Raw genomic sequence first — 23,428 nt, forward strand, 5'->3', positions numbered from 1 at the left:
TGATTTTCATCGTTTTTAGCCTCAGTAGGTGTTGATCAATAGTTTTTTCTCAAAATAGTCTAGGAAACCTCATTCTCTTTAAATGTTAATGAGCCTTCCTCCCCCTTCACCCCCGATCTCTTGTCCGCTGGGCAGAGTTCCCTGCTATTTTTCTCTCTCCCATCTGCTTGGCGACAGCCCCGTTGTTGCATTAACGGTGAAACCATGGTTGTATTGCACTTCTGATGTGGCATTTGCATTTCACTTCCTTGCCCTTCCAGGACAGCGCGGCTGCATCGCCCTGAGCCTCTGGGGAGCTCTGAATGCCAGCACAAGTGCAGCATTCTCCGTGCTGTCATTATGCCTGTCACTTATCCAGTCCCGGATGCCAACAAATTTTCTCAGGCTTAACACAGATAAAGCAGCAATGTTTCTGCTTAGTCCAAAATGCCTTTTGGACTCCTTGTCACTATCTGCCATTTTTCTCCAAGGCAATTACATTGTCTGTGCCTCGGGAACAAGGAAACTGCTTTTTCATGGCCTGCCCAATCTTTTTTAGAGCGATCCAAGCCACATTAGCAGAATATTCTTCCCACTGATGGACTGTAGCTGTAGCAGGTTGGATTAATTTAATGTACTAGCCAGACACAGAGCAGTTATTTGTTACTGTGCTTCTGCAGTTATTGTCTAGAATGCCAGATAGGGTTTCTGTGCAGTCAGTAGAGAAAGCAGCTGCCAGTTTCTGTTCTGAAAGGGTGGATGGGGGCATGTTTCACATATTTTCAAAATTTGCATTGGCTGTTGTTCAAGAGCATCGAATCACCATCTGTATTATAATCCACTATGTAGTTGTGGTGCAGAAGGGCCTCACTGGCCTTCTTAGACTCCTAGACCCTTTCTTGGATGTGCTGAGGAAAATCTATTGGCTGTCACACAATGCGTTCGCTACCGTTACGGAGCAAGAACCCTCAGTTTGATGTGCTCCACTATTCTGCCCAAAGTGCATGTAATTTAGCTTTGTTCTGCATGTTAAAACAAGGTTGAAAATATGACCCATCTTACCATAATTTACAAGTGAAGAGAAATTTTTATCAGTTTTACATTCCAAAGATGTTTCACAAGACGGATCATTCGATCGTGTAAAATGTCATCAGATGTTATGGACTGTGACATATGGGGAGAGCTGTTGTCTAGTGATGGCTGGGTTTTCTGAGATGATACTTCAGGTTTTGCAGAATACTGCAGCTGCTTAGAGAGAAAACGTGATAAGCTTAAAGCATTGGATTTGAACCCAGTATTAGTTCTGATTCTGTGTTTAGTCCTGCCACTGTTCTTTTGGCCATGTCCCTTGGCCATTTGCCTCGTTGCTGTCGTTATGCCCATCAGTGATGAGCCCCAGATGCTGACACATTTCTCTCAGGCTCAGCACTGATAAACCAGCAGTGTTTCTTCTTATAAGCAAGTAAGATTTTTTTGATCATATAGGCATCTTCAAATGTATTTGGTACAGAAGAGTATCACTGTCATGAGACTTATTGGCAGGTATAGAAAACCATGAGCTCATAGATTTCAAAACAGTTCCAGTCTTCCAAAAGCTTTTAGCGTCCCAGTTAATAAAGATCAGGACAAATTAATATTCTGTGCTTACTGGGAGGTCTGAAAATAATTTGAAAACTCTGTGGTCCTCTACTCCAGCGTAGCTGTTACTTCTCTCCCATCAGACTCAGATGGCACTGAGTCTCCTCCACACTTGAGCAAAGACCCCGATAACCAGATTGCAGGAGGAGACTGAGCAGAGATATGTGATATCTTTGCTGGCATCTGTCTGGCGAAGCGAGCTCTTGCTCTAGGTGTTTGTCAGGGGTGCGGTACAGTGCAGCAGGAAACCCTGCCATGCTGACCCAGAAGATGCTGTCATTCTGGGACTGGGATGAGAGCCAGCTCAGTCCAGTCCCTGCAGCTGGTAACTGCCTCATTGCCACCACCCCATCACACCTCCACTCCCACCTTCAGGGCTTACTGAAGCTGAGCCGCTATAGGTTGGTTTTTGTGTTTATCTTCCATTTCACATAGGAGCACAGTTGCAACTCCCCGCTTCCTACCAGGGCAGAGTAGTAAAGATACCAAGAAATGAGTCCTAACATCACAGCTGTTCTAATGACTCTTATATTTTAATACATTTAATTTGCAATTACACAAATGTCCTGCTCATTACATCAATTTTAGCCCTGTTCAACAGCCCTGGCTGAATTATGTAATGTCTGTTTTGCCTCTGCTTGCTTCCATAGTGTAAATGAATTTCTCCATGTATTGCTGCAGTGCCTTTAGTCTAAGAGCTTTTTTATATGCAGTAGGCTGTGCCATTAAAAATCTCTTTGGAGACTGAGTCGCCTTATTATCCAGTAACAATGTACTCACTGTTAGAAGCCGTAGCTAAAATCTGAGCTGTTGAATTTGATGTGTTTCAGCTACCTCCTCCCTCATCTGCTTCCCACCAAGCCAGCATTAGATATCCACGGGCTCTGCCACCAGACCACAAACACAGTCCAAAGGGTCTTCAAGATGAGTTTTGTCCCAGTTGGCTTTTGGCAAAGATTCATAGCCCGAATGTTAATTAGCCTGGCAGAGATGGACCTCCAGGTAGGTTACTGTGTGTGTGCGTAAGCAGCAGACGACAGCTAGAAGTGGTCAGTGTAAGTGTCTCTTCCCATCCAGCTGCTTCAGTCACCGACTTCAGTAACATCATTTGAGTAAAGAGGGCAAGATGAGATGCTGCAATCAAAGTCTGACTCTGTTTTCACAGTAGGTGTCGTTTGGAACAACAAATTGGCACTAGGGAAGGACGCCTGCATTCTCCACAGCCTCTTTGTAACACCATTCCCTGGAAGGTCTCAGTACTTCCAGTGCCTTTCAATTACAAGTAATTGGAGTTCTGCCTGCAGCTCTTGTCCATGACCGTTCTGCTGGGCCAGGCTCTGCTTGCATCGTTTGCCAGTGGAGATCTGGAATAGCTCCACCAGAGTCACCTATCTGAATCTCATGTGGGTTTAAATGAGAAGAAAATTACAGGACTGCTGCCTTAATGGGATGATGAGTGCAAGCAGGCACCCTGTTAGTGCAAGTGGTATGCATATCAGTAAAGTAGTGCCTGTAAGGCTCGGAAAGCTAAGGGAATTTTGATGTTGTTACAGACATATTTTTGCAGCAGCTTATATTTGAAAGCATAGTCCTGCTGGAACCCATAATAAATACCTGAAAAATATGTTTAGTGCTACTCTGATATCTTCTTAACAGCTATCCATCTAAACTCCCTTCTGTCATTAATGTACAGAACATGGAAAACACGGTACTTGTTTTTGGAAGGTCCTCTGTGTTCCAGGCTTTACAAACCATGTGATAACATTACCTGTTTAAGTGGGATGTCTCAGCAACCCCTTGCTTCCGTCCTCCCAAAGCACTACATAACCCTAGAGCACCTTTGCTAGGGACCTCATCCAGCCCTCACTGAAGGGAGAGGATCCTAGGCGTTAGAGCCATGAGTACAGTGGAGTTCTGCAGATTGAGTCTTTGGTTTTAAAGCAAAAATACATTTTGCTCTAAGTGCTGGTTTGAAGTGTCTTGGAGAAAAGCCATCTTCCTCCCACTGAAACAGGTGGAAAAGTTAACTCTCCATGCTGAGGGCAGGCTTAATAATTCACTAGAACATTTAGCTCTTCTTTAGGTTTGTAAGACTTTTCCAAATGCAGAATTTATATAACAAATGTCACAGTTAGAGAATTAACTTCTGGTGACTGATAGGAAATTGTTCCTTTCTGAATGGTGTGAAAAATATTCTCATTGCTGCAAAAGCAACTTTCACTCTGCGTATTTTCATCCCATTGCAAATTAATTTATGAGCACAAGTGGCTTTTTAATGGAAAAGGTATGATTAACATTTGTACAGGCCAAAAGAAGTCACCTTACTGCTCGACTAAAACAGCATCCTCATGAGAAATGTCAGGAATTTATTGTATTTTCCTGCTTTTCTGCTTGTTTCAGCTTTTTGAAAACAAGAAGAACACTAAGACAAGAAGCAAAAAGGTGACCATCTACAGCTTCACAGGCAGCCAAAGGAACCGCTGCAGCACGTTCCGAGTCAAAAGGACTCACACTGTTTACTGGCAGGAAGGTCTGTTCGTTACCTTTGATGGAGGCTATCTTAGGTAATTTGTGTTCGGAATGCAGCATGCCTGACAGGGGACTAATAGAGTGTGTGAAACACACCTTCTGAATGGAGATGAATGGGCCTTACTCATGCTATATGCTCACTCATCAGTAGAAGAGGAGGCTCATCTAATAGACATAACTCACCCGATGGCAACACAGAATAACTGATTGTTCTGCAGTTCGGGATGTATCAACGTTATCAGGTATTGCAGCCACAGATTTAGAGAGGCCTGAAAACAGAAAGAGATACCTGGAGCAGAACTCTTTGCCAGGGTAAAGTCATGCATTTACATGCAAAGATTTTCTTACTCCAACAAGTTTTCCACAGAAACCTAGAACTTCACCCCTGTGTGGCAGCAATCCAGATGGATGAGTCTGCTGTCAGACTGCGTGCAACAGGGACTATGGACAACTGGTTTAAACTGCTCCAGGCAGAGTGTCTGGAGGCTGCAAGCCTGGAGAAAATCTGCTCTCCATGTTCTTTCCCAAATGCAGAGAGTAGCTGGTCCTTTAAAGACTTTTATCTCTGTAGTATCTGCTCTTCCAGTCCTTGGCAAGGTAGGGAGGTGGTGTTGCATGGTTGGAGACCAGAAGGGCACCATGACTTTCCTGAGTTCATCTAGGGAGTCTGTGCCTAAGTGTTGACTCAGACATTGCAAATCACAGGCTGGAATCCTTAATTCTGGACCAGCATGGTATTCATAGTCTAATCTCCACATGTACTCCAGGGAGTTAGAGAACTCAGCTCTTTGTAGTAAAGCTTTTCTTTTTTTCCCTTGGTGGGAATTGCACAGAAATTTTTATGTCCATTATTTTTTTCAAATTTTTTTAAAGGTTTTATCATTATCATCACCATCATTATTAATATTATTAAGCCTCTGGAGTTCTTTTCCCAATCTTTAACACTCCTAGTGCTCTATCAGTCTGTATGGACATTTCTGTCAAAATTCTCCATCAGACTTAGTTCAGAGTTTTCTCAGAGTCTGACCTTCTGTAGCCTTTACCCATTGTGAGCAAGAGGCATTTCCATGCAAGAATTCTCTTCTGAAAGTCATCTGCAGAGAAGCCTGAATTGAAAATCATCCTTAAAGCCAGATTGCTTTTTATTTTGATGACTTACCAACTAGGTGTAATTATGTAACTCGGGTTTCTTTTGGCTTTCTTACAGCGTTGAGTCTTCTGATGTCAACTGGAAAAAGAAAAAAAGTGGTGGAATTAAAATCATCTGCCAGTCAGAAATGAGAGACTTTTCAGCAATGGCATTCATCACAGATCACGTCAACTCTTTGATAGACCAGTGGTTCCCTGGTAAGAGAACTGCTGTGATTTTCTGTGTAGTAATATGTCTTTCTAACAGGAGGTTCTTTGACAGAGCTCTCCAGGCACGCGATGCTGTGTGTTAAGATCCCTCAGGCTCTGATGGTCTCCAGCCAATAAAGTTTGAGAAAAGCTGATAACCTGCAGATGGACCAAGGTTCTTTGCCAGCACACCTTGGTCTAGATGTTGTGCTTTTCAGTCCATCAGTCAGAGCAAGCATGGGTGAAACAGTTCAAACAGGACCTGCTTTTGAAGGAGGTCAAGAGACTCTTCTCTTTCAAGGGACTCAGTGCTTATAGCAGGGACAGGATTTGGCCCAAACTACTTGGCAATGTCCCTTGATGGCAGAACTCATTTTGATATTGGCTGGGATCAGCATTTGCCCACCATTTCTAACACCCTATAATTTGTAAGATTGTGATGTGAGAGGCATGGGTGAATACGATACCAAGGACTCTGTGCCAAGGGAACTTCCTTGACTCCAGCAGTTGTTTTTCCTCTGATCAGCACAGATCCTGCTGTTACCCAGCAGGCTGTTTGCAACCCCAATACACTTTGTTTAAAACCAAAACAAAGTCCCACACTGGTCTAGAAAGCGGTGCCAAAATCTCTTAATTGGAGGCTCTCTGGAGGAAACAGTTGTGCACTCTCACATATTCATGTTCTGCATGTTATGGAGATAAGAGAAGATTTTATTTGCCTTTGGATTAAAATAATGATAACGTTGATCACTGAAGCTTGGGAGGAGCCATGACTTCAAAGGCAATGGCCTGTATTCACCCTGCCTAGTTGTAGGCATTTAATGGAGCCAGTGGCCACAAAATCCCTCTATACTCAGTGGGAGAGGCAGGAACCTCCCAGTGGTTTAGTCTTGGTGGAATCCACGTTTCCCTCAGCCTTGCTTGTGAAGGAGCCCACAGTGACTGTGTTCCCATCTTGGGTGCTACTGCTGAGTGCCTACTCCCAACCTGAGCCTGAAGCACACAGCGTGCCGTGCCTCCCAGTGCGTTCCTGTTCCCGTTCCCATGCCTGCTGTCCATCTGAAGCCATCTGGCAGCTCGCAGGCTGCGAAGCAGACGTGGCTGGGCTTCCTGGGCAGCCCCACAGCTGCCATCCTTCGACTGCACGGTCATGCTTTTTAGCAAATGCAGCTCACACAGAGGCAATCAGCAAGTGGGGGGCGGGGGGGGGGTGTCTCCAAGGCTTTATTCATATACTTCTAATTTCTGCTGCTTCTGAGTGATTTTCTTTGCAGGCCTGTGTGTTACCTGTGACCAGAGCAGAGTAACTGTTTAGTTGTGTCAGCAGAGTCCTGTCTCCTCAGTACTCTCCCTTCTATCTTTGTGTAATTTGCAAAAAGCTCCTGTCTTATTCCAGCAAATAGACTGGGATGAACTGCTGCTCTCATGAACGTGGCTCTTTTCAGCCAGTGAAAACCAGGTAGCGACATCTGCACGCGTTAGCTGTTGTTCCTTCTCAGTGTGTGTGGGTTATGTTGTGTTCTCTTTGCCTGCTTGCTTTGAAGCGCTCACCGCCACCGAGAGCGACGGCACCCTGCTGATGGAGCAGTACGTGCCCTGCCACATCTGTGCAGCTTCCAGGCCGGAGGCGAACGAGTGTGGCGAGAAGGCAGAGGACGCGCAGTACTTCAACATGGAGGACTGCGTGCTGACTGCCATCGAACTGGACTACATCACGTGTCCTAACCACCCTGACATCCCTGTTTCTCTCCAAGAGCTGGTCCCAGAGCTGTTCATGACTGATTTCCCTGCCAGGTAATGTTATTTGATAGCCTTTGGTTAAGTTTCAGCACACCAGTCTAATTTGGTTGGATTTTTTTTTCCTAAGCTGTCTCTGCTGGAGAAACACACTGACCACAGGAAACAAATCCATCCACTCTCAATCTCTGCTCTGGCAATTCATCCTGAACCGCACTCCTGGTGTCAGCACACTTGCTTAGACAGTCACCATGTGCTGACCCAAGTCATCACTTTTGGAGAGTCCTTTGAGATCACTGTGGTATCATGTGAAAGTCCCTTTTTACAGCTGCAGCTGTCCTGCATTGCCCAGTACTCTGGCCAGAGCTTTCTGTAGTTGGAGTCTTTCTGGGATTCCAGAAAGGAGATTTTAATGTGGCAAAACCACAAGGAAGTGCTGCTGCATCACAAGATTGGCACTGAAATCACCTTTGGTTTTGAGAAGTCTGTAGGTGAGTGAATTTGTATAGGCACCACTAGAGAATCCACACTGAGCGGAGGCTCCTGCTTGGCTGAGGGCTGTTAGATATGTTGTGGTGGTGTGGCAGCCCTGAACAGCTGAAACAGCTCTTCCTTACCCACAGCAGCACTGCCAGATCTTTAAGCTGCTTAACTGCATTCCCAGATGGGTTCAGTCTCATACCCCTTATTATTTAGTGTATAGAGCAAGGGACCTCCTGACAGCAGGCATGACAGGAGCCCTGTTCACACTCTCTCAGACCTTTCCATGTGCAATGCAGAGCCACAAGACCTTCAGACCAAACTGTGACCTATTGGCTGCTCTCGAAGCATTCTGTGCTCCCACTGGCCCCTGTTCCTTTCTTGGGGTCACTGTGCAGGATGTTCTGGGCAAACACCCCACGACAGCCCTCCTTGTAGTGCAATCTCCCAGAGATTTATTTGACTGGTGCGAGGCGAGCGGAGATGTTTGAAGTGTGAACAGCTGTGGAAGTAGTCTCTGGAAGAGCGGGGAAATGATGAATTGCAGCCTGGGAACAGTAAGCTGATTTAAATAATCAGGTTTCAGAGTGTGGGGCTGTTCGTAAACATCCTGTCCTGCCTCAGTGGAGAAAAGAGGAACAGGAGGTAAATGAAGCAAAAAAAAAAAATCTTAATACAGATAAATGGTACAAATATCTGTACCTGTGTCATCTGCTTGGAAAAGAAGCTTATGTGCTTTCCAGACCTTTTGGATTCTTGTGGGATAAATTGCCACAGTAGAAAGCCTTCTTTTGCTTATTTGCCTGAGTCATTTTTCATAGCAAGAAATCTGTTGTACATGAGCCAGCATTTGAGGTGACCAAGATAGTTTAGGTGATCCAGTCGTCTCAGCAGATAAGACAAGAACCTATTAGGCATTTGTGAAAATGGAAACCACATTAAAAATATCCTTTCACAGTGTCTTTGAAACTTCCCTTTTAATTAAAAAGCCCCAATCTCTTTTTGGCAGACTGTTCCTGGAAAATAGCAAACTGGAATGCAGTGAAAATGAAAACAACGTTCTTGGCCAGGGTGGAAGTGGGACTGTTATATATCGGGCACGATACCAAGGAAAACCGGTGGCTCTGAAGAGATTTCAGATTAAGAAATGCAAGGGTTCTCCCACTTCAGCTGCAGGTACAGTACACAGGATCCATGGTGGGAATTGTCTCTTGCAGCCAGTGATCCCAAGCTAAGACCAAAGAGCTTTCACTCTCTGAAGTGCTGGCAGCGCTTCTTTAAATACCACTTTGAAATATATAGTGAAATTGTTGTGGAGGAGGAGGAGGAGGATGTGTCTTAAGGAGTCCTTCATGAAAGTGCTTGTAGTGAGGAAGGTCACTGGCACTGCAGGAAACTACTCTCTTGCAGGTCAATGGGTGGACTCACAGGGTGCCAAGGCAGAGCTCTTGATTGGGGTGGGAAGCAAGATTTCATCTTCTGTTCCCAAGCTATTTGGCAATGAAAAGTGTGGATTTGTATGGGTTTGCACTAAGGACTTGTGGGTCTCCACCTCTGAATGAGTCTTTTACTCCATCTGTGCCAGCAGCTACAGAAAGCAAATTGGAAATCCTTCTCAGGCTGCCAGCTCCTCCAGGCAGGGACAGGCTATCGTGCTGCACATGCTGGCTGTCGAGCACAGGTTTCCAGCAGAGCCTCTGTCTGCAGACAAAGGAAAGGGGAAAGTGCCTCACTTCCCTCATTTTTTGTTGGGGAAGGATGCAGTGAGCTCCTGATCTGTGGAGGAGGCCAGCTGCTGTCCTTTTGGAATGACCAGACCTGCTGGTGATGTCCTGTGGCAGGACAGTTCCTTTGAGGGGTCCCTGAGAAAGGGTGGTGAAGACTCCTTCCACCAAAGGGGCTGCAGTGTGAGACCTGCACCCAGAGAGTCCCTGCTGTAAAGAGCACAGCATGAGCTTTCCAAATTTATCCATGAGAAGAGTGTGTGCCAGACACACTTGCAGCTGGTGTTAGAGGACCAAGGGAACACTTGCTTCCCGAGGCAGCCGTGTGCATCCTGCGTGTAGCCAGTGCCTGTTAGTGGCTCACGTATCAGCACGAGGATGCAACCCAAAGCCCTGCTGTTGGCACAACCCCATTAGTTGCCTTCCTCCTGCAACATTTGCTTAGTGATTAGCACCTTCCAATGAGTTTCTAACTTGGTCTCTCAGCTGGGAAATAAGAAGGGGTTTGTGTGTCTTGCCAGATACCATGCTGAAACACCTGAGGGCCATGGATGCCATGAAGAACTTCTCTGAATTTCGCCAGGAGGCCAGCATGCTCCACTCACTGCAACACCCCTGCATCGTCTCCCTCATTGGCATCAGCATCCATCCTCTCTGCTTTGCCCTAGAGCTGGCCCCTCTGGGCAGCCTCACCACTGTATTGTCTGAGAACTCCAAAGGTAAAAGCGGGGTCTCCCTCCTGGGAGAGCTCACTCACAGTCAACAGTATTTAAATTACTGCTTGATTTACTGAAGAGGATTTCTTATTTTCCAGGCTAGAGGGAGTGGGAGGGAGGGGATTGCTCTTAAACTGTGCCTTTGGGAGCATAGTAAAGAACTGATGCTAAGGATTTTCAAAGCTACTTTGGAGACCTGTCACTGTCAAATAGATGACAGTAATTCTAAGATAGGTTGAGGCCATCTGACCCTCCTGGCACCTTGGCTTTGTGTCAACTTTCAGTCAAACACTAATTTTCACCAGAAGATTTAGGGGTCTAGAAGTGAAAGCATTTAAAAAAAGAATGTAATAGAACTGTCAGGCATGTATAGTAACACGAACAGTGTCATTTCAAAGCTCAGCATTGAGTGATGTTTTAAAAGGTTGGTAGTTATTACTCTGGAGTTTAAAAGAGAAAGAGAAATGGGGAAAACCCCCAAAAAAACCAGTTCTTGCAATTACAAGACAGGCTGTCTTTGTGCCAGGGTCTTCCTTTGTGCCACTGGGACACATGCTGACGCACAAAATAGCCTATCAGATTGTAACAGGCCTCGCCTACCTGCATAAGAAGAACATCATCTTCTGCGACCTGAAGTCAGACAACATTTTGGTGTGGTCCCTGGACATCAAAGAGCACATCAATATCAAACTCTCCGACTACGGCATCTCCCGGCAGTCGTTCCACGAAGGAGCGCTGGGCGTGGAAGGCACGCCGGGCTACCAAGCTCCTGAGATCAGGCCCCGCATAGTCTACGATGAGAAGGTACCCGTGGTGTATCCCTGGGCACATCCACTGCAGGATGGCAGTGGGTGGCTGCTTCGTGCTTGGGGCTGAATTCCTTTCCACATCCATGGTGTGCAGCACTCGCCTTCCTCGCTCTCCTCTCCACCCAGCAAGGGAGGCTTACCTCTGGTTTTTCTCTCTGTTTCTGGCTGTAGGTCGACATGTTCTCATATGGGATGGTCCTCTACGAGCTGCTGTCTGGTCAGCGGCCTGTGCTAGGACAGCACCAGCTCCAGATTGCAAAGAAGCTCTCTAAAGGGATCCGTCCTGTTCTTGGGCAGCCAGAAGAGGTGCAGCTATACAGGATGCAGGCACTCATGATGGAGTGTTGGGACACTAAGCCAGAAAAGGTACAAGGCAACCCTCATGACCAGTGTCTTCTGATTGTGTAGCTGCAGGGATTTGGGAGCCCTCTTCACACAGGAGAGCCAGGCTGGCTTTCTGCACAGCAGACCAGCTCACTTGCCCATTTACCCCTCCTGCTGATATGGCCCAGAACTTCTACTGACTTAAATGAGAGTTTTCTGAATGAAACTATGGCAGATTGGTGGCCTTAGACAATGACAGTGACATGAAGGTCCCTTGATGTCAGTGGCAGTTGAGCTATTGATTTCAGCAGGGCCAGACACTACCCATAATTTCTAGAAATAGGTACAGTATCATGCTGTGAGTTCAACTACAAAGACTTCAAAACCCTCAAGATTATAAAAGGCGTTACGAGGAAGGAAAGGGTTCAAGGTACAACGATGGGGTTATGTTGCATGACATTCTCCATTAATACAAGTTGGCATTTCAGAGCTGCTGTCCTTCAAACAAAGGTCAGCTTGACTCAGAAACAGCTAGTCGCTGTCATGACAGTGGGCCAGCTTCCAAAATCCATAAACCTGGAGAAATTAATAACACTTGTAAGAGAAACACAAACCAAACTATGGAAGCACAGAAGTTTGGCTTCAGTGGAGGATGCTGAGAACCAGCCAGGTGAGGTTTATGAGGGCAGTTGGGTGTTGGTTTGAGAAAGTGGATTATTAAAGAAAACCTACTTCTTGGGTCTCTAGCTTTCATAAATAATGATTATTAAGATTCTTTGATTTCATCTGGACCTCCAGCTGTCTTGTGTGACGTGTGTCTTTCTCTTTTCCCTTTCCCACAGCGTCCGCTGGCCATTTCTGTGGTGGGACAGATGAAAGATCCTACCTTTGCCACATTTATGTACCTGCTATCCTGTGGGAAGCAGTCGTCCTTCTTCTCCTCCCAAGGACAGGAGTACACTGTGGTGTTCTGGGATGGGAAGGAAGGCACCAGGTGAGACAGCTCATATTAGTCATTTCTTTCTTTTGTTCTTTTTAAGTAAAAATCCTTCAGGGTCTTCACTTATGCCTCTGGGAGGGAGGTAAAGAAGGTGAAAGTGAATTTGGGTGAACGCCAAGGATACGGTGAACACTGTTTTCCCAAACTCTTTTAATTGGGAACAGTGGTTGCTTTATAAAGGATATTTAATGAGCTTAACTCTGCTTCAGTTAATATGAGGAGAAGATTAGGGCAGGGTAATGATTCACACACACAGGATGAAGCATTTGCACATGAGAACAGACGTGTTCTGCCTTTCCTAATGAGGCCATTTAACATTAAACCTTTCCTAATTGAGACTGCAGTTCCATCTCTGTTCTGCAAAGCAATTAAGCACATGCTTAAATCCTATTGAAATCATCAGGAGTTTACCACATGCCCGAAGCTGTGTGTGCATCCAAGTGTATACTGCCAGTAAAATACGTGCTACCCAGAATGGGCCTGTGCTTTAAACATTATTAAATTGTGACTGAGATGATGGTATTTCTGCTCAGCCACATGTGACCCATGGCTGGTTAGGTTTATTTTTATGGATGTCCCTGATTTTTATAGCCCAAATCTTCATTCACAAACTGATCTGAATTGGATATTAATGTGTTTGTTACTTGTAACCATTAACCTACTGGGAAAGGCACACAGTCTGTTCATGAACAATCTGCTGTGCTGGTTGTGGTGCCTGGTCAGTCATTCAGTGCAGACAGCATAACTACTCCTGCAAAAGCTGGTGAAACACATGGGACTCACAGATGTAGTTTGAATACATGGATGTTGTCCAAATATTCACAGCAATATATATCCCAGTGAATCTGCTTCCTGACTGGACAATCCACTTGCTGGAAACTGCTGAATAACAAATTACTTATATGTGACAGCTTTCAGGATGGGTAATTGCTTGTGCCATGGTTGGTAAAACATCTGGGGCTCACAGATGCAGTTGTGAATATCCAGTTATTGTTCAAACACCCATTGTCAATAAACTTCCTCAGACAAACAAAATCCCTTTATTTACAAAAATATTAATTAGTTGTATTTACAAATTATTTTATCAGCTCACAGATCTTTGCTCTTATTTGGAAGAATCATGCTCTTCTGTTTATGTACTGGAGTAAGTAATGAAGCCAGATAATCCTTAGGCAGAGAACTCTGAGAACGAGCAGATAGTCTCTTGAGAACCTAATGGGCAAGACTAGGGAAGGGAGTTTATAAACAGGAGGGGAATCAACTTCTTAAAAGCGTAGATAATGGCAGGAAAAAGGGGAATGGATTAAAGCTAAAGGAGGAAGGTTTATATTAGATATTAGGGGGAAGTTTTTTACAGAGAGACTGGTGAGGGGCTGGAACAGGCTCCCCAGAGAGGTGGTGGGTGTCCCATCCCTGGGGGCGTTCAAGGTCAGGTTGGATGGGGCACTGGGCAACCTTGTGTAGATCCAGGCCTGGAGGTTGGTGGCCCTGCCTGTGGCAGGGGGTTGGAGCTCTGTGATCCTTGGGGTCCTTTCCAACCCATGTCATTGTATGATTCTATGAAGATGGGCTGAGACCTCCTAGCTATTCCTTACTGCTATTCAGCTGGAGCTATGTGTCTCACTGCTGAGTTCTAGTAACAGACCACACAAGTTCTAGTCCTTTTCCACACAAAGTCAGATAGCTGAGCTCAAATCTTCACAGGAGCAGTTGTTTGTCTGCGCCCTGACGAAGAGCCGTGGGGTGTCTGTATTTCTCTTCCTTTACAACAACCATTTGGGGGGTTAGAGAGCCTTGCAGCATTGTCCATGCCTGGGCAGTTGTGTCACTTTTGGCTTGGCCAAAATTACAGAGTACTGTCCTGCAGCAGTGTACCAGCTGAATGTTGGCTACAGGAGATTGTTATTTACTCCTTACAGAAACTACACGGTGGTGAATCCAGAGAAAGGAGTCATAGAAGTGGAGAGGATGAGCTGCCCTGGGATGAAGCTCTGCTGCCAACTAAAATTCCAGAACGCCCTCTGGGCTGCCACCGAGGTGAGTGCTGCCTGAGCTTCCGTGCCCCACTCAAGAGGTGCCTCGTTAGATGAGACACAAATGAAGAGAAAGAGCCTATTAAATTAGTAAAGCTGAGGGCGTTTGAGACAATGGGCGTCTCAGATGAGCAGCGTGACTTTGCTGTCTCCGGGTGTATTGTTTCTGCCTGTTACTTAGCTGATACCTAGATCAAAATCAAGCCTTCTGGTGTTCCAAGCGATCGTGGGAACCTCCACTTTCCAAGGCAAAACTCTCCGGGTTGGAGCGTATCTGTACCCAGTGTTTCATCTGGGAAATGTCCTTATCTGTAAGTGATAAAGGGAAGCAGTGAAAGAAACCACTCGCTGAAGGGTGGGGTTTTGAAAGAGGCCCAAGGGATTGTAAAGTTGGTGGGAAATGGGTACCCAAGTTTTGTGTTCAGGGCGGAAAACTGCTGCTAAGAAAAGATAAGAGTGAGAGACTAGGACTGGTTTGTACCTCAGAGCCCCTGCCCGCCCATCAAAAGAGGCTGTGTTAAGCATCAGCCCGTTCTGACTCAATCATTTGACACAAACCAAACAAAAAAATAGCTGAAACAAATTGAAATGTTCCTGAAGTTCAGTGTTTCAGAGAAGAGGGGGGGGAAAAAGGCCAAGCTTCCTGTCTGAATAATTTGTGTTGGTTAACTCACTCCACCCTAGTGTGGATGAGAATAAAGATCTTTTTTTCCCTGGAGGAAAATAAGATCTTTTTACTTTTTCTGTTCCTAAATAGACACAAAATTCAAATGTTCCTTTTTTTTTAATTTCTTTTTAACATAACAAGAAGTATGGAAAAAATAAAATTGAGAAATCTGAAAGCATTTTATTTCTACCTTTTGGAAAAAATAAATCTTAAAGCACTTTATTTCTACCTTTCTGATCCAGGTGAAATGTGTTGCTGTTCCCTGAACTGCACGCTCTGTGTCAGTACAGTAGATTAACGAGGTGCAGAGCAAGTGTAATTCCCCAAACAGCGTAACGCTACCTTTCCTTCAAGTGATGGATTAGTGCAAAATAACAAACAACGTGTTTCACTTGTCCTCCTGGGTTTGGGATTTGTGCAGAGTCAGGCAGGGTTGTCAAATGCTACTTTTAAATGTGGTGATAAAACACCTCTAGTGGTGATTTTGGTGGATCTTGGGTGGTTTTGGTGGATCCTGGGATTCGTTGCTCTCTGGGGAAAAACAAAGAGAAATCTGTGCTTTGGATTTTGAAAAATACAAGCTAAAACTGGGTTTTGGAACCAGTTTGAAAATGGAAATAAGTGAAATTTACAGAATTTTATTTCCTCTTTCACAGGACCAGAAGATTTCTGTGTATGGCTTGCAGGGCATGTGTCCTCTAAAGACTCCGCAGAAGAGTTTAGACACTCCTGCTACTGTGAGCTGCTTTCTAGTAATGCCTGTTGTCAAAAAGGTAAGGAGGAACCTAAAGGAAAAGGGACATCAATGAGACTTACCCATCTGCTGCCGGGCCAAGCCACCAGAGTTTGCACAGCCTGTCACTAGGTAGTGTTTGAAGGACTTTGCAATGCCCAGGAACATTTTGGCAGTGAAAGGAGAAGGTTTCCAGGTCTTTGTCCCTATGCCAGAGGACAGAGGCGTGGGCAAGAACCTGAGTCAGGGGACCAAAGCTGGCACTTCCAAACCTGCTGGGATAACAGTCAAAATAGATCAAATTCCTCTGCAAGGAAGTTTTCCAGCTGCGTTTCCACATCACTGGAAGACGGGGTTTAGGCTGATCGAGCAAAGTAGAGGGGACACGAAACGATAATTAGAGAAGAGCTTTGTTCTCTGCTAATGCAGGACGAGGGTGTCTCCCAGTTCTGTTCCCATCCTCCTCCTGCTGTGTGTGTGCTGCTGCTTGCACACACAGTCACCTTTCAACATTCCCGAGGCCCAGCCACGCTTCCTTCTGGTTCTGAGTGTGACTGCTTCGATCATACAGGCACTCCAAGAACCACTTCTTATGGGAAATAACAAAATTTATATACTCTCTGTCTAGTTTTGCAGTTGCTGGTGTCCCATTACCAGCAAGAGGAACCTGACGTGACTGCCTGTTGCGGGCAAGTCTTGGGAGATGTATAAAAACTGTTTTCAGGGCAAATTACCTCCGGTTTGCTTACAGCCACCTCAAGTAAAAACATATAATTATGTTCCAACGTTACTGGTAGCTGTGTAGCTTTTTGCAAGTGCCCGCAGACTGGTGTGTGTCTCAAAGCCCAGTATGGAGCAGCTCTCGGAGCAGCAGTGGAGCTGGTTTATACCACATCCCTGTTCTGCGTTTATTGTCCATTTCTGGCTCGTTCGCTCATGCTGCTGAAGCTGAGGCAGATGGTTAGTGTAAGGTGTGTCTCTTCACTTCCAAACATGGTGTAAGTCGGGCTAAAGTAGGGCATAGATCTAAAGCTGGCACGGGGATGAATTTCCCCTGCCTGGAGGCTGCATCCGTCGGCTTGCTTTGGCTCCCGGTCCCGCGGCGTTTCTCCGCCGTGGAGTTTCATTTCTGATGGGCAGGGCAAATTTCTTTTTCATGCTGCCTGAGGTTTTGTCCAGGACAGTCGAAGGAGCCTTTCGCTTTCAGCTTTTCCACTGTCACACAGCTTGTGAAGCCATTCCTCAGGGCTTACGAGTGGCTTTATGTCTCCTGGTTTCTATTTTCAGTTTGTGGCTTGCCTAGAAAATGTCATAAATAATGCCAGGCCCTACAATACTAATATTGAGTCTAGACACCTCCTTTCCTCCCCCGACCCTACCCAACCTTCCAGAAATCCACATCCCTTCGGCGCACTCCTTCTTAGTTTATTGGACTTAACTTTTTCCTCTCTCCTTTCTATGAATGAGTTTGGCAGTGAAATAGCCAGAGCAGCAGCCGTAGGGATGTGCAGACCAGGTTGGCATGAAACTAAACCGGTTTTAGACACAGCCAGTCCTTCCAACAAAGCTAAGTGGAAAGCTTACACTTGTCAAACTCGCTGTACAGAGCAGCGAGCTGCATCAGAGTTATCACATCCTCATTATTGTCCAGTGGAAAAGAGAATTGCTCACGTTTCCCTGGGAAGAAAGCCTTTAGCTGATGAGATGTGAGGTAACTAGCAGTCAGAGAATTGCCGAGGGATGTTGCTGGGAAGGGGAATTCTTTACGACCGCCTTGGGAAGACTGATCCAAAAGAAATAGTTTCCAAAACTTGGTTTCTCATCCAAAGGAAGCATCATGGAAATTTAAAAGCAGCAGAGAGGGGCCCAGAATCCAAAACTTGCCCGCCAAGGAAAAGTCTTGTACAATTTAGGCTTTTTTTGTTGCATGCTTTCTGTCACCAGCAGCATTGTATTTGGCAAACAATAAAATTGTCAGTAAATTTCCTTTCAGAAAAAAAAACCCAAAACCAAACAAACCCCAAACCAAACAGGTTAAAAAGAGCGAAATAAGATGTTTGCTGAATTGGTCTGCAGCGTTCTTACAGGGAGAAAGAAAATTTAAACCGGTGCAACCCTCTGGCCTCTTGCAAAAACCTGGAACACACGAAAACAAAAGCTGCATTTAAAGGCTGCAGCCTGCCGCGGCGCTCACTGCCAGCAGTGCCAGACCCTGCGGGGAGGAGAGGAGGAGGTGACCGAGGCCGTAATGTCGGGGGGCTGTATTTCTTCTTCTGAACCTGCTCGAAACAGCCGTCCCGACGGCTCCGAGCCGCGTGCTGTCCTCAGCTGGTGAGGACAGGACGTCTGGAGCCAGCTCATCTCCTGCACATCACATACCGTCACAAGCCCCGCTCAGAGGCCTTCCTCCCTGGCACAGCAGGACTCCTGGCAGGACGGAGACTTCAAATGCAGTTTTGTTGCTGCGTGTTTTTGTTGGCTCTTCGTGGAGCCCAAATGTTGAAAATGAATTCTGAGAAAGTTACTTAAGGTTTCTGGAGCCTGCTGCCCTGCCTGCCTTTGGTCACTGTCATAATACCCTGATTCGGAGAGGTTCGCCTCGCTGCCCAGCTGCGCCGGCACCTAATAAAGCCTGGTGAGCCGATGGCACCCGTGGGTGGGTGCCCTTTACCGTGTTCTTCTGTGAAATAATGGGTCCCTCCCTCATCTCGGCCGGGCGAGGGACGGAAGGTTGAGGGCATCGCTCAGCATTTGTGTTCCCACTTCTCGTTTCTTAAACAAAGAGATGACAACAGTGGTTGGATAGAGGCAGGTCCTGATAGCCAAGGCAGTGAGTAATAAATGCCCCAAAGCATAAAATATCTTCCAGATTTGCTTCCACCATTGTTCTGTTCCAGGCAGGCTCGAATTTGGCAGAGTTGGCAGTAACGGTAAAGCTGGGTGGGGATCGCTGACGCAGCTCTGCCCCGGTACGGTGCCGATCGCTCAGCGCTGGGGAAATTTGGCCATGGAACCCAGAAGGGAATCTGGATTCTGTTCTGCAGTAGCTGACACTAATCAAAGAAATGAAAATATTTTTTAGGAAGGCTATGCTTGGATAACTCAGCGTTTCCAAATAAAATGAGACAACATTGTAGAGATCTCTGAAGCCTTCACTCGTGTCCTGTGTCAGGCTGGGAGCAGTTTGGGTTGACTTTCCCACATTATGGTTAACTTCAGACATTCCCATTTCAATTTAAATTTTCCATTTTTAGGAAGAAACACCTATTGGGCAGGGGCCTTTGTATTGAAAGAAGCCTGACCATTTTCACCAGAGAAATGTGGGCTCTTCATTGTTTCGTTCTGTTTTAAATAACCAAACTCCTTTCCAAAGACAAACTAACCCAAAACCCAGCTTGTGCAAAGCATCCTGCCGTGTTCCAACCTGCTGATGCAACTCCCTGGCAAACCCACATCCAGGAGCCTTTGCACCAGATCCACATGGCAGCAGGGACATGGCACCAAATGCTCCAGGCCATTTGGGTTTCTTTTTAATTAGCGGTTAGAGAGTTGGGACTGGACTGTGTTAAAGTCCAAGTCCCGTTTCACAACTTTCCGCTTGCTTCCCTAGTTTTTCCCATTACAGTACAGCTCTGCTCTGAGTTGGATTAGTCATACAGCTCAGTACACCCGTGGTTTTACTCATACTTTGTGTGCAGATAGCATGGGTTTTGCCCAGCACTCTTAATGAGTCTTGGAAACAGTGCTAGCAATTAAACTAATATGCCACCTGCCCCCCCCCCCCCCCCGCCCCCCCACCTCCACCCAACCATACCTGAAAGTAATTGAAGACCCTGATTTTGGCTGATACAGGTGTAGGCAGCCTGGGATTTTTACTTCCAGGACTGGCCCAGCCAAGATCCCTTTGAGGGCACAGGCTTTCCCCTAATTTATGAGCAGCAAGGGGTGATGCTGAGCCCCCGTGCCATCTCACAGAGGCAGGCAGCGTCGCTGGCAGCCCAGGCACAGTGAGGCTGTGGAGAGGTGAGGTTCAGCTGGAGGTGCTCTGTCTGGTTCTGTTTGCTTTGCTTTAGTCTGGCAAGATCGTAACAGCTCCAAAAAAGTCCAGGGCAAAGGGTCTTTTTTAGAATTTATTGCTCCACGGGGGAGGAAATAAAAAGGCCTTTGAGGTAGGTATTGTTCTATCTGCTTCATAGATAGGGGAGTTTCTGGGGCATACCCAGGGTCATTTGGAGTTTCATTCCATTTCCCAGTAGGTTTCACAGTGGTTTGTGCTGCTGTGATGAGCTGGGGGAGTCGGAGACCCAGCGAGCCGCAGCCTTCTCGCCATGGGGCAGGATGGGATCCACCACAGCCGTGACGCTAGCCGTGGCTCCTGCAGCCAGCACATCTGTACATTTAGGGGCAGAGTTTTTAACTACCTGCAGGATTGTTCATGGCACTTGGCAGCCGCTTTGCTGCTTCTGTGCTTTCTGCTGGGAGCTGCCAGGGGTCCCAGAGCACGGCCCTGGGAGAAGCGGTGCTGTTAGAGCAGCAGACATTGGATATGGAGTGGTTGCTGAAGGCTTTTTTTTTTTTGCAGGAGGATTGTCTTCCTCTCTGTTTTTACTGCATCTCTTCCATTCCTCCCCTACCTAGCAATAGCTGTACTCCTTTCTGGAAACGAGCCGGCTTTCTACAGCTGGATTCCTAGGATCACGATGGCTGTCTCTGAACATACTCCAGCTTGAGTTTGTTAACCTTCAGGGCAGGCTGCCAGGTCTGTCTGTCCTCCCTTGCCAGTAACGAGAGAGGTAATGCTGGGTGAGAGGAGTGTGGCTCTGCAGCAGCTTCTACGTAACGACTTCTTTTTATGTTGCTGTTATCACTGAGAGACTTGGGGTGAGGAACTAGAACAGTGAGAGGCAGCCAGAGCCTCTGGGATTAGAGGCTTGTGTATCGCAGAGGAGTAAAAGATCCAGATAGTGAATCTGCTGCCTGTTCCTTGCCCAGGTAGCGAATCTGTTGTCTCTCTCTTGCAGAACTCCTACATGGTGCTGGCCGGCTTGTCGGATGGGCTTGTAGCGGTATTTTCAGTGTGCCAAGGCATCCCAGAGGACAGCTGTTCCTACCTGTGCTCCCACACAGCAAACAGGTCCAAATTCAACATTTCTGATGGTGACCCTCGGCAGAATCCGTACCCGGTGAAGGCCATGGAGATCACCAACAGCGGAGCGGAGGTCTGGTACAGCAACGGGCCCGGCATCCTCATCATAGACTGTGCCACCATGGAGATCAGCAGGAGGCTGGAGCCCTTCAGCCCACCCTCGGTGATCACATCCATCGCCTGCAACTCGGAGTGTCACGGGGAGGAGGTGCTGTGGTGTCTGGACGATAAAAGCAACTTCCTGGTGATGTATCATGTTACCACCTACCAGCTCTGCGCACGCTACTTCTGCGGAGACTGCAGCCCCCTCAGAGACATGTTTACAATCCAGCAGCCTTCGGCAGCCATCCCGGCTACTGCACCCATAAACCACAAAGCAGTGGAGAGTAACCCACTGGGGGACATGAGCATTATGTACAGCCCTGAGGTTGGCACCCAGATACTAAACCACCAGGACTCCCTCACAGATTATTGCTCCGTGTCTTCCTATTCCTCCTCACCTCCCAACAGGATAACCCGGTGCCCCTCCAGCCTACCCAGCTCGCCCCTAAGCTCTTCCAGTGCACCACTCTCCACAGATTTTGAGGACTCGGACAAATTTCATGAGCTGAAGCCTTCTGTGGATCACGATGCTGTGCCTGCAGGTGACAACATGAAGCATCTCCAAGCTGTCAAGATTCTTCCGGTAAAGGACCTCATATGGATTCCCAGGTAAAGTTGGTAACTTAACAAAAGAGATTTGACAGATTCTCTCCCAGGTTGAGCATGAGATTAGCTCAGGCTCACTCAAGAACTTTTGCACTTCCAGTATGATTCCCCTCCCCAGAAAGTCAAGTTGTCATTAAGGTATTTTATTCCCAGAATGTCAGTTTTTCTGCTCCTTTGTAAGGGTATCTGGCATTGGGCAGAGTGGCCACTTCTAAGGGTCCAAGACCCTGTGGGATCAATTGTGACCAGAGAGAAACGTGGGTGGTAAGATGCAAAGCCCTGGTTCCCCAGCTCCTGAGGAAACAGCAGCAGGGAGCTCCCTCACTCAGACACAACCCTGGTAAATCCTTTTGTCTCCTGCTGAGCTGAGGGAAACCACCGTGGATGTGGCTTTGCATCTCAGGGGGCTCTCACTGCTGTGGGTTCAGGATGCCCAAGGACAGGTTGCACAGGTCAGTGTCCAGACGGGTCTTGAATCTCCAGAGAAGGAGACTCCACACCCCCCTGGGCAGCCTGTCCCAGGGCTCCCTCACCCTCACCAGGAAGAAGTTCTTCCACAGATTGGTGTGGAACTCCCTGTGCTTCAACTTGAGGCCATTGCCCCTTGTCCTGTCCCCACAGACCACTGAGAACAGGCTGGCCATTTCCCCCTGTGTCCTGCACTTCAGACATTGATAACCATTGATCAAATCCCCTCTCAGTCTCTTTTCTCAAAGCTGGACAGCCCCAGGTCACTCTGTAGCCCTCCACTGGACTCTCTCCAGGAGATCCCTGTCTTTTTAGTACTAGGGAGCCCAGAACTGGACACAACACTCCAGGTGGGGCCTGACCAGGACAGAGCAGAGGGGGAGGATCCCCTCCTTTGACCTGCTGGCCACACTACTTTTAATGCCCCCAGGATCCCACTGGCCTTCTTGGCCACACTGCTGGCTCATGGCCAACCTGTCATCCACCAAAATGCCATCGCCAGCATCACAGTGCAGAAGGCCCTGGAACTGTAGGAGTGCAGCAGGGAGGATGGGTATCCAGCATGGATCTTCCTCATCTGTCACCAGTTACGTGGAATATGTGTGATGTCTCCTTGTTTCTGTTCTAGGAGAGGAGGGGACATCATTGTTATTGGACTAGAGAAGGAGTCTGGCACCCAGCGGGGAAGAGTGATCGCTGTGCTGAAGGCTGGAGAACTGGCTCCCTATGGGTGAGGCTGACTCAGGCAGCGCCTGTCACACTGATTTCGGGGGGCAACAGTGGGACTGGGCACAGAGTGGGGGCTCTGGGGGTTCTCAAGAGCTTCCAGCAGCATCTGAGAGGCTCCTGGGTAAAGAAGACTCAGTTGCTGGTTGCACACTGAGGCATGTGCATGCTCCTACAGCATGGTAGATGGCGAGGGGGAGGCACCACGACCACAGCCTGGGCTCCAAAAGCCACAGAGACCAAGTGCCCCCGTAGCGAGACAGACAGGACTGTTGCACAGTGCGATGAAGGTCGGTCTGATCCTGCCCGGCGCTGGCTCCCGGTGCTCCGAGGGCACCTGGCAGAAGATCTCCAGAGCTTGGCAGGCTCCGGCCCCGCGTGAAGAACAAGAGGTGTATTTATCCGGAGCGCGGTGCTTGTCTGGGGCCGCATTCACGTGGCTCAGGTTGACGCTCTGGCTCTAAATGAGCACCTTTGTGCTGCCAGCAGCGACGGGCCGGGGCAGGGCTCCCGGAGCACAGGGGAGAGCAGTTCCATACAGTAATTCCAAGCGTTTCACACAGCGAACCGGAGTCCGAGTAAATAAATAGCTGCTGGAGAGAGACGGGGGCATTTCTGCTGATGGCTGAAATACCGAGCTGGGATTGTGCTCTGCGTGGCCAAACAAGCGGAG

General features: G+C 47.3%; 1 protein-coding gene across 1 annotated transcript in view; it reads left to right on the top strand.

Annotated features, from left to right (window-relative positions):
- The window catches only part of LRRK1 (leucine rich repeat kinase 1), a gene marked incomplete at its 5' end in the record, with an annotated part of 74,710 nt that overhangs the window by 49,094 nt on the left and 2,188 nt on the right, over positions 1-23,428 (top strand). The window contains 13 exons of the mRNA XM_084267821.1: positions 2,448-2,619; positions 4,018-4,181; positions 5,354-5,493; positions 7,029-7,278; positions 8,711-8,877; positions 9,947-10,144; positions 10,668-10,945; positions 11,122-11,316; positions 12,117-12,268; positions 14,194-14,311; positions 15,631-15,747; positions 20,729-21,564; positions 22,658-22,759. Of these exons, the coding sequence (XP_084123947.1) occupies positions 2,448-2,619; positions 4,018-4,181; positions 5,354-5,493; positions 7,029-7,278; positions 8,711-8,877; positions 9,947-10,144; positions 10,668-10,945; positions 11,122-11,316; positions 12,117-12,268; positions 14,194-14,311; positions 15,631-15,747; positions 20,729-21,564; positions 22,658-22,759 (2,889 nt within the window). The remainder of the gene's footprint in view (positions 1-2,447; positions 2,620-4,017; positions 4,182-5,353; positions 5,494-7,028; positions 7,279-8,710; positions 8,878-9,946; positions 10,145-10,667; positions 10,946-11,121; positions 11,317-12,116; positions 12,269-14,193; positions 14,312-15,630; positions 15,748-20,728; positions 21,565-22,657; positions 22,760-23,428) is intronic.

Source organism: Gallinula chloropus, assembly GCF_964237585.1.
Source record: "Gallinula chloropus genome assembly, chromosome: 9".
Taxonomy (NCBI): domain Eukaryota; kingdom Metazoa; phylum Chordata; class Aves; order Gruiformes; family Rallidae; genus Gallinula; species Gallinula chloropus.